Here is an 11,876-nt window from a genome sequence, read left to right as displayed (position 1 = left end):
TTTTATAATGGCTTTTGAAAAGATAAAAAAATCATCTTCTAGTTCTTCATCTGAATCGAGTGATACCGAATGCAAAAAGATTGTTGATATGAAACAGCTCAGGAATAGGGCATTGGCAGAACCACAGTCAACCAGTGAATTAGGAACATTAGTAACAACCTCAAACCTTCAAATCAAAGAACAGGGAATTGCAGAGGTGAATGAAGATCAAAGTTTAAAGAGTTGCTATAATGGTGACAGAAGGGTTGGAGGAAGCAGAAAGAGAAGGGGACGGAGAAGAGAAAGAGATCGAATTGTTTCCCCTTTTTTCTCTAATCGTCCTTGTTCCCTTTTTTTTATTTATTTGTAGATAAATATAAAGTCTTGTAGACGCATTTGAAAGAGTAATTGAAAAGTAACCGTATAAGAGAAGTATATATCATTAGTTTATTCTTGGATGGTTCAGATTTAAACAATTCAATCTGACGGTTACTAAAATCCAGTGTAAAAGATTCCTCTTATACACGACCGTGCATAAAACTTTTAGCCAATGATATATGATAATTATTATTGATTTTGTCTCGTTCACTGGATTTCTAGCTCACCCCATGAATGTTGCATATTGTCTTGTTCACTGGCCTTTTTGAATGTCATATTTTGTATTATGAATCTTGTAGTGTTTTTTCTTATATTCCAAGGGAGCAAAACAGCTTTGCTGACTCTCTGACAAGAAATGCACTGTTGGTGACATGTACGACAGTTTGACTAATTTTTGATCCATGGATTGTAGACATGTGTTCTAGTCCGTCCATGTATAATCCACTTTAATCTCAATTAAGTGTTCATTCTACCAAAAAAATGTCATTTTGTTTTAACCGAGTTTTAAATGAAATGGTTTAGTTATGAATGTTAAGTAAAATGTGGAAGGATCGAAAAAGTTTTACCCCGTTCATCCAAGTCTTCCGCTATTACGGTAATGAATCTTTATTATGTTAAGAAATGGTTTACTTTGCGCGTTCCCAATCAGGTCTGGCTATGTGGGCCGTGGCCGACCTATGGCAACCTGGGGTTGTGACATGAAACACATTAAGTAAGGGGCAAAAGGGTCATTTTACAGTAATGGAATTTCCCAAATCCCAACCCTTATTTCTTCTTCTTTCCCTTCTAGTCGCTACTAACGTGTAACTTTTACAATGTTATTTTATTGAGCATGCCTATGTCCATGGCTACTACCGCTGGTGGGAATAAACAATGATTGGTCACATAATAGTTCTGTATGTTATTTTTTCAATGAAATTATCGAATCAAATATATGTTAGTGATACACCACCGACATCTTCTTCACGTGTTTCTAACACCCTAAGTCTAGTTGTATCTAGCTCTCAAAATATCACTGAGCTAAGTCTGTTAGGATAGGTGTCAGGTTTGTTAGGAAAGTTGTTAAGTTGTTAAGAGACAGTTCTCTATATTTAGTTTTGATTTACATCTTAGTTCATTTCAAGGTTGCATATATGTAACTATTTTTGCAATGAAATGTAATCTGAGATTTCACCACATGGTATTAGAGCGACTAGAGCTCTAACAAGGTTCCCTTTTTTGTTCTTTAATGACATCATTCACTACAACAAGATGCAACTTTGTGGGATTTTCCTCCTCTCCATTTCTCGATCGGTTATTTCTTATTATTTCCACCCTGAGAGTGCGACAAGTGGCACTCCCAAATCCAACGGTCCACATTTGAATCCCTCAAATTAACTAAGAGTTAACCCTGGTGGGTGTAACCCAGGGACTAGCCAGGGTTGGTAACCAAACCCACCCTTAAACTGTGGTTAACCCAAATTCAAACTCAATTGCCCCATCTCTTTCTCTCTCTCTCTCCTATTTTCCTCATTCACACGATCTCTCAACCCTAATGGAGCACTCTTGCACCTCTGCATTTTTCAGGCGACGGCGCACCTCATTTTGCCACTGAAACTTCAGGGGACGGAACACTCATAAGCCTCTGTGTTTTCAGGCAATGGCGCACCCTCATCTTGCCTCTGCAACTTCGGGTGACTAAGCACTCTTACGCATCTGTGTTTTCAGGCGATGGCACACCCTCATCTTGCCGTTGCAACTTCAGGCAACAGAGCACTCTTACTAATTTGCATTTTTAGGCGACGACGCACTCTCATCTTGCCGCTATAACTTCAGGTAACTTCCTCTGCCAAATCCTTTTCCCCTAAATTTTTTTTAATTAAAAGAAATCATAGGAGTGCAAAGTTCTCCCCCCCCCCCAAAAAAAAAACCTGGATTGAGTTCCCAATCCAAAACCTCCGATCCACCGACACCCCCAATCAAGTTACCGTTCACGGCCGACATCTCCTTGGTCTTCTTGGACTTAGTCTCCATTTTTATCTTAATTTATTGTTTCCTTGAGTTAGAGGTATCCTGGGACAGAAGAAAGAAGATGGGTTTGTCCCTTAATACGATGGCATCACCACATGTCAAATTGGGAACAAAATTGTTTGTACCGAATGACTTAGAACATGAAAATTTTGAAATTGGAAGAAAAACAATTAGGACCTATTATGACCCTTCGATGCTTGTATGCTTCATACATTGCATGGGCTTTATGCCCCTTTCTGTCCTGAAGAACCATACCAAGTTGAAATGAAAATCTTTTATACAAGAACTGTTACATATACCTATGCAGATCACTGAATGTACCAACCATGGTGTCATGCAGCCCTAGTGACTCAAACCCAATCTATCCCAATGATAGGCAATTCTTAAGACAATTCATCTAGTGGCAAGTGTTGTCACTGTTTTAAAATAACTTGTGTTGCTTCTTCTTTCACTTTTCCCTTCTGAACTATTTTTCTGTAATATAGATGTGCATGCAGCATGAGGCATAACCCAAGTAGAGGAAGCATTAAAAAGTACACATAGATCATTCTTGGGCCAAGTAATATCTAAGGAGAATATTCCATGAATGTTAAAAATTTTGGATCAACACATTCATCCCAATGAAATCAATAGGAATAACATGAGTTATCTTAGTATCATTATTGAATTTGGGTTAACCACGGTTTAAGGGTGGGTTTGGTTACCAACTTCAGACTTGTCGACAATGTGGCATCTGTGTTCACACACAAAGGGAGACACTGCCCCTGGTTACATAAAAATAATCCAAGGCAAAGGCATGCTTGAATGGAAAAAGAGAAGATCTGAGACTCAAATTCCGTATCAATTTCACAACACAGTTGAGCGATGAACAATGCTCTGAAATTGTTGATGTTCTTCAAAATTGTGATTAAAATCAAAAGTTGTTTCACTTTTATGTGTCTTTGAAAATTTTCTCTTGGCATTCACATTCACTGCCAATACTAAAAAATCTTTGAAATTGGCTCTACTATAGCTTTTTATGGTTTTTGGGAGGCCTTTAGGATTAAGAATGAACCCCTAAAATCTCATCTGGATTTGTACCCTACTGAATTTCATACAAAATTTCAGTTGTTCTTCTATTGATTTCATCAGCTTATTTTTTCACAGGAATGGATGAACAACCTCCGATGTGTAGTTGTGGTCAAGGAAGGATGGTCACGCTGACTTCCAACACGCAAAAAAATCCTGGACGATAATTTTACAGATGTCCAGTCAATGGAAAACATCTAAAAGCTTTAATCTGGGTGGATCGGATTTCCTGGAATGAATCGGGGAATGTAGACACAAGGGCTTGCCAATCACATGAAAGTGTCAACAACCGCACATAGTTGAATTCGATTGCTCCACAACGAGCATCTGGCCCACAAGTGCATAACCAAATACTTGTGGACCAGACACTACTCAACCACTACTATGGAATGACCATCTTCCTCTACATTTGGTGTTGTTTCTTTCGCGCTATGTATTTTATGCAACGACTGTTGAAATTTATGTCTTCTATTTTGACAGACTGGACAATGTTTTTGTTCTTAGCCACGTAAAATTTTTATCTTTTCCACTTTGTTGTTTTCTTTAGCTTGGATTTAATGAATATTTTCAACAAACATGGTCTTGGAGAAATTAGATTAAACATGAGTAAATCCGATCATATGATAGAGATAAAAGTTTGCTTGTGTTTAAATTAACATTGTATATTACAAGTTTTAGTTGTAAATTTTCCATTTGTTGATTCAAATTCCCCTTCAAGGTCAGGTACTTTATCCATTGTGAACAGACATCAGCTACCTAAAAACACTTCAAAGGCATCAGATGCTTATATTTCACTCCAATCAACTTCAAAACCACTATTGAGTGTAACTTCGTTGTTTTACACTAAATTTTTTTGTTGTGACATCAAATACCCATTTAGATGTAGCAACATCCACCAACTAACCAGATTTTCATAAAAAAAATATAAAGTTACATTTCCTTATGTTCTATGGCGATGACCAATGAAGCCTCTTAAAGAGAAGAATAGTTATATTTTAACCACGAATGGAAAAGAACAAGGTCCATTGGAGGAAATGGTAAAATAAGAATTGTTTAGCCATTCGCGCCTCAGTGATTCCATTGAATTTGATGCCACATTAGTTTATTTGGGATTTCTCCCTACTTTACCACTAAAGCACTCATTTAAAAGAAAGACCGAAAAAGATAAGGGTTGCATCTCATCATTATGTAAAACATCAAAAAATTGGACCATTACTTTGACTAGAGACTACTGGATACAACTACTAAAAATTCAAATTTGGCCATTACATCCAGTTCTGAAAGAACAGATCCAAATTAGTCAAATGAATGAGCCATAGATATGAAGCAAATGCATGATAATTGAGAGCACACAATTGATCATAACCATCAAATAAAGTGCATTCTTTCAACACTGACAAATATGTAAAAGGTCTTAAAGACATCAATGGCGACTGTTAAAATCAAAATCTGCTAAGCCATTCTTTTTCCCCAAATTAAATACTACATGTGCACTTGTTTCCACTTCAAATGATCAGCTTCTCAAATCCTCATCTTAGTTTGAATGAGATGTCCAGTAGATCAGCCAACTGGAAAGAAATGAATTTACCAATCAGAAAACTACAAAAATTTTACCACCTAGTTGCACACTGTTCAGCCAATAGAATTGCACAATATTAAATTAGATGGTGTAGGGCTTTTTGTCCTTTTTCCCTGTGTTTTCAAACAACCTTTCAATCGTTTTGTAGTAATTTTGCCCTCTATCTTTTTCTTCTCTTTCTTTTTAAACCCTTTAGCAATAAACAGATTAGGCTCCTCAGTTAACTCAGCTTGGTGTGGGGCATCCTTGATAAGATTGTGTAATTGTTTAAACAAGTCAGTAGCAGCATTATTCACCAAGTCATATCCATCTGCTGAATTGGATGCTTCTGATGCAAGCTTTACCAGTTTACGGTATAGTAATGTATAACGTTGTGTAGAAGCCAAATTAACATCTTCCATAATCTCTTTTTCCCTGCTATCTTCAATCACCATGCTTCTCGTTGCACGTGTCCATCTACTCAAAATATATGCTTTAGGAATTGACTTGATATCTAACAAATCCAAAACTTTCAAAGTATGACAACATAGAGTGCCAAATGTCTCAAACTTTCTACAGCTACATTGAACAACAGACTCAGATGGATTACACTCAACTTTAAATTCAATTTTCTTCTCATCTATACCAACACCATATTCACGCAAGCTAGAACTTTCATTCTTCCACTTTATGCATGTGACAATCACCAACCATTGAAAACTCATCTTGAAATAAGTCAAAGATTTTTTTAGTGTAAACTTCTCCTGCATGTTTAATAATTTTTTTACGGGGAAACATATTCTTTGGGAGCTTATTTCTTGCATCAAAATCAGCCTTCAATTCATTAGCACGCTTCTCATTGACTACCCTTTCAAAATGCTTAAAAAACTATACAATATCTAAAGTAGATTTTGTGTTACACCTGCACCCAAAATACACCCTAATTTTTTAGGCTAAATTGAATTTTCATTGGTTGGTGTTGTGATACTGCCAACTGTCAAACACCTGTGACCTTGGGCAGTAACAGTCAAAGGGAAAGCTCGAACATAAGGATGAGATTCACACCTTGATGGGCGATTGCACCACTTAAAGGTAAGCTTTTAATCCTAAAAGTTATGTATCCATACCCTCTTTGAAGACCTGAAAGTGCAGGCCAAGGCCTAGAGACTTTACTATTTTTGTTTAGCCTTTTCAGCAAGAACGGATTATCAAACGGGAACCCACTGCTGATGAGTCCGTTCGAAAGTCCATTCGTGCTGTTGACCTCTTTTGTAAAGAAAACTCCTGTGGGACCCACATACCCCGTGCTCCAAGCATCTTAGATGTGTCTCCGAACATAGTGGACCCCACCCTTAACCTTCCCTAACATTGTTGGACCTCATAGATGGGCCCACAAGCCTTATGATGTGTTAAAAATGGATTTTTGGAACTAAGGACCTAAACCAAACAGACCTTAAGTGGTCACTTGTTATAAATAGGACCTTAGGGCCATTTGTTAGCCATTCAATACCTCACAACCAAACCGTGGAAGCAAGGAGGAGAAGAAAAGAAAGGAAAGAGAAGAAGAGAAGGAGAGCAAGAAGGTTGGCTTTGTGGCTTGCTGATTTGGGGAATCACTATAGGACATTCCATCCATTCTAGGTAAGCCTATAGCTTCTCTCTCTTTTCCCTACCCTTGGTTCTTCAGAACCTTTTCTTGGATCTGTTCTAGCCTAGGGTTCTTCTTGAACCCAAGGTGCTACCTTAGGTGTATATGAGTTCAGTAATGGACCCTATCATCCCTTGCATGCACCTAATAACCTACTTAGAATAGCCCACATTGCTGTGTTTTTGGACTCTTGACCTAAACCCTATTTGATGAACCATAGAAGGATCCCAATCCTTAAATCCCTAAGACCATGCTTAGGCTAGGTCATGACAACCCTAATGGACTGTGGAATGACCCTCTCTAAACCCTAAGACCATCAGACACCTAGGGGTTATGGTTGGAAATCGAAACAACTAAGAAATTCATATACTGGTTCGAATGGATTTACGAATGGACCTAGGCATCGGGCCTCCATTCGAAAATCCGTTCAGCCTTTAATGTTTAAAACTTGAGCTTTGGCTTGAACGGATTCACCAACGGACCCACTGGGTGTGCCTTCGTACGAAAATCCGTTCATTCCATTTACCCCCTTTCCTCTCAGTTTTTCATTTACTGAGAACGGATTCACGAACCAACTCATACCATCTGCCACAGTTCGAAAATCCGTTCGTTATAGACTTCTTAACTTCTGCTCACTATTTGAACCATAACTTGGTCAATACACATTGTATCGATGCGATTCAAGTTGAGTTGTAAACTAGACTTCTAGGGCTACATTTCATATGAAGAAAACCCTGACCAAATTGGAGTGGAAGGTGCTCCAAAGTGGGCCCAAACATGGCTGATGTGTTTTGACAGCAAGGGTTAGAATTAAATCTATTTACCCCGATGACTTAAAACCAAGGGTTCCACTTGGAACCCAAGGTGCGGCTTGGGAGGATTATGAGTTTCACTAATTTACTCTACCCCCTCACTTTATAGACCTAAAGACCTCCTTTGAGCAACCCTAGTTGCTGACCTAAGGCCCCATGATCTTAACTCTATACTATGGATTCAAGAGGGATCCAATCCTCGAACCCTAAGACCAATGCTTAGATTAGGTCATTGTGACCTTTATGAACTCTATGATGACCTCCCCAAACCCTAAAACAATAATATACATAAGGGTTGAGTTTGGGAAATGATAACTTGATGAACCTCTATTTTTCCCCGAACGGATTTACGAACGGACCCACACGACTAGGTTACGTTTGAAAATCCTTTCGCACTTTTTTGCTATTTTATGAATTTCAAACCTTGGGGACCCTTCCTAGACCCTTCCTACACTTCATAACATTATTGTTCATGCACTTTTAGGCTACCAATCTACTACGGGGAAACATGTATCACGTCGATCGATAACGAATACTACGAGCGATACACGAACTATGTGAGTGGGTTTTGGGTGATTGTTTGGGTTTGCTTATTATTAAATATTCATTTACCATGCTACTTGTATGATTAATAAGCATATTGCATATTTGCATTATTTATCTTAATTGTGAACTAATTCGAATGTGGATATATGAATTGCTTCATTATTGTATCGGGTTACGGTGTCGAGTGTAGCGGTATCAGAACCCCAAAAAGGTTTATGAACTCTTATTGTTTATCATATTAGCCTGTATGCGTCGTGTCGTGCTGATACCTGGGTGCTAGATGGAATGGGACGTTGATGCACCGAAATACCTCTCGAGATAATAGGATTTGCATGTAGTATAACTGTGGTTAGGATCTTATTTCCCTATGCTATGACCCTTACCAATAGGTGTTTAGGTGTTGGGTGGTCAGGGCTCCTTGCCTGTGGGGGAGAGAGGCCAGCTCAAGGATGACTCCTGATCATCAGGGTTTGCCACTGGGTGGTTTGGCTTCAACCAACGTAGGTTCCCTAGTAACGACAGAGGTTTCACTGTGGCGATAATATAAGTGACCCAGGGTGTCTCCCGAGTTGTTACAGGAGCATATACCTGGACTTAGATTGTTTGCTAGGTGAAAAATATACTAATATTTACATGTATCATGGACTATGTGTGAATTGTATGTTTGTGCATTCCCCATCCCCTCATTGGGCTCAATGGAGCTTACCCGTGTTGCACAACCCTTTTTAGTTGTATGCAGGTGGTGTCTGATGGTGCTTCCTTCATTTTGATGTGAACCGATCGGAGTCGGTGACATAGGACTTTGATTGCTAGCGTACACTCGGGGACTGTGCCATTGGAGCACAACTTTATCTTTTCCTATTTTATTTATCATTTGCATTGTGTAAACTTGACAACACTACTGTTACTTGAGTTTCAGTTAATATTTTGGGTTAAAAATGTAATGTATTAAATTATCTATTACTTAAACTCAAACGTTTATGTTATTGTAAACGCTTCCGCACTCTTGTATCTACATTTGCTTTTATTGTAAATGTATTTCTTTCGTACTCTAATATTACTATGATTTAATATTGGTTTATGACTGTGAGTTGGCCACTACATCGAGATCCTGGCAGTAATGTGGGATGACTCGTGTCATCCCAGTCATACCCTTTTATTGTACTTTATCCCTTGTTAGGATGGGGGTGTGACATTTTGTATAGTCCTTCAAGTCAGCACTTATACTTTCACTCAGTTGTGTACTCCGCATACCTCCTATAAATGTATTATTTATATAAGATCTGGTCCAATTCTTTTTAAGTCCATACAAACAATTTAACCATGAATTATTTTCAATGCCATACTTAGTCCGTAATTCTTCCCATGCAGACTAAAATTGTACTTCCTTAACATACTGATATACACACTTTTTGAGATCTGACAGAAAGCGTGATCCATTCTTCATCAAGTTGTCTAGATATTTAATCGTATTTTGCATTAAATGTCAAGTACACAAACCATGCCATGTCCCATGAAACACCTCTGAAATTGCCTTTGCCATTGCAACATCTTGATCTGTAAAATTGGTTATAAGCTTCTTTTGCCCATGACTTTCCAAGAATGCCTCAAACAACCATTTGAATGATTCCACTGTCTCATCGTATAAAAGAGCTACCCCAAATACAACGGCTTCTCTGTGATGGTTAAATCCAGTAAAAATTCCAAACGGCCTATTTTTCTTGTTTGTGCAAACTGTAGTATCGAAGGTAACAACATCACCAAACAAGGCATAATCTATTATCATTCTCGCATCAACCTAAAAAATATTTGTTATAAGCTCATCCATATCCAACTGCACAACGTAGCTAAAGGATGGGTTTAACCTAGATTGTTCTGTAGAATACTGTAACAAACTACTCGCTTCAGCATAACCTAAGTCACGCTGACGTTTAGACCGGAGATAATTGTGATGATCTTTTGGAGTATAACCAAAATTCTGTCTTCCACCTGCCTGTTTATCCATGTACTCAAATGCGGCCTTAGGTCTGATTCCAGAATCTTTGGCCAAGTCAATTCCATGCCCATGTATTTCCGAAACATTCCATTGTCACCGCATCATGTGCGTGGTAGATAGTATATGAAGCTTGTGATTATGGCCTTTAACAAAATCATGGCATCGGTATTTCCCATTTCCATAAGCGTTATGCCCATTTGAGCAGGACAATCTGTTCTCATCTTTGCTCGAGGGCAATTAGTGTCAATATCACGCATGTCTTTTTTCCTAATGCCATGTTTATTACATGTGAATCTCCTCGATGTTATCGTAGTCTTGTCTTTTTTGCTCTTATTTCCAAATTCTTTCCTGACACTAAAATCAAATCTTCCTCCATAACTATTATAGAATTCATAAGCCTCGCTCTCTGAATTAATATGCATGTTGATCTGAGGCTTATTCTCATCTGGTGTAGCCATTGGATTATCCATATCCCTACACAGTCTCTCAAATCAATCACTAAATAGTGACAACACATTTAGCTTAAAAAAAATTAGGCATAACAAATATAAATTTAATCTTACAACATAGTGCTAATGAAAACAGAGTTTTTAATTTAATTCATAGAGGAAAATGTATTGTTAACCAATTAGAACTGGAACCTCTGAAACCCTCTAAAATCCTCTGAAACGAGATAAATTTCATATGCATCTATTATAGATGAAAAATCAGATTTGAGGGGGTCCAACTAAGATCATTTTTCTAAATCAATGGAGGAATAATGCATGAATAAATATTAGTTATTTCATTAAATGAAGCAATGAATTTTCTACAGATGAAGCAATGAAAAAAAAATCAGTGAATTCTGCATTAACCATTAGATGAAGCAGATGCAGCTCTATGTCAGGAGTGGGGCAAACTTTGAAACAGATACAAAAATTCAAGACACACATAACAAAAAATTTGAAGGCTGAATGGAAATTGCGAGTTTGGTTTAATAGTAGCAATAAAAAGAAATTTATTTCACTTTTTCACAGGGGGAAATAGGTAAATTACAGAATATGTTTACCTGTTTAGGCTTTAGGGGGACTACAAAAAAAAATACCCCTTTCTATTTATGGTATTATAAAATTTTCCCTCTGTATAAATTTAAACACCCACTCCACACAACAAACTCATTCCCACAAATGCAAAGTCCGAACTCATTCCATTATCTGTTTCAATTCCACCATGACACATTCTATTCTATTGCTTGGACTTCTGATAGTAGCAAACCTTATGGTAAGGGAAAAATTTTTTTTTTTTTTTTAATTATCCATTCATTTCAACATGGTTATTGTCTATCCTTGGTTTATTTTTTTCATTTAATTGTTATATTTTCCCCATGACATTGCAGGGTTCTCAAGCTAAAAATTCCTTCTCACAGTACTGGGAAGAGCATATTGGCATTCCCCAACCTCCACATTGGGTAGCTGCAAAGGCTTCTCCATTAAACTTCCATCAGGTGGCAGTATTTATGAAACTTATAGAGGAAAATGAATTGGCTTCCCACCTGCATTTGTTCTGTAGGCAGGCTAATGTCGCTTGTTCTACAAATGCATTGGTGAAGAAGGTAAACATGGTCTTCTTCCGTTAGGAGTACAGAATTGGAGAGCATTGAGTTCAAAGATGTATAGGGTAAAATGTAGTCTTGACCTCTCCGCAACTTTTTTTCTTTTCAGTTAATGCTCGTGGTTATGATAAAAATTCAATGGTTTAATTAAATTGGCTCTGCATTTAAATAGTTGAATTCTTATTTTTTTGGTATTCACGATTTGTTTGGGTTCAGACTTGGGATTGATATTCACAGCCCTCATAATATTACTTATAATATTGTTGTTGGTCGCAAAAAGAGTGAGAAGA

General features: G+C 37.6%; 1 protein-coding gene and 1 long non-coding RNA gene across 2 annotated transcripts; one reads left to right on the top strand and one right to left on the bottom strand.

Annotated features, from left to right (window-relative positions):
- Window positions 1-10,096: 10,096 nt before the first annotated feature.
- On the bottom strand, window positions 10,097-10,465 carry LOC122659423 (protein FAR1-RELATED SEQUENCE 5-like). The gene has a single exon (XM_043854536.1). It carries the CDS (start codon window positions 10,463-10,465, stop codon window positions 10,097-10,099), a length of 369 nt encoding a protein of 122 aa, XP_043710471.1.
- A 663-nt stretch (window positions 10,466-11,128) lies between these two features.
- On the top strand, window positions 11,129-11,586 carry LOC122660578. The gene is made up of 2 exons (XR_006332715.1): window positions 11,129-11,255; window positions 11,371-11,586. It is a non-coding gene; the product is annotated as an uncharacterized LOC122660578 (long non-coding RNA).
- The last annotated feature ends 290 nt before the right edge of the window (window positions 11,587-11,876 follow it).

This window comes from Telopea speciosissima, chromosome 4 (assembly GCF_018873765.1).
Source record: "Telopea speciosissima isolate NSW1024214 ecotype Mountain lineage chromosome 4, Tspe_v1, whole genome shotgun sequence".
NCBI lineage: Eukaryota > Viridiplantae > Streptophyta > Magnoliopsida > Proteales > Proteaceae > Telopea > Telopea speciosissima.
This window is presented reverse-complemented; position numbering and strand designations above follow the sequence as displayed.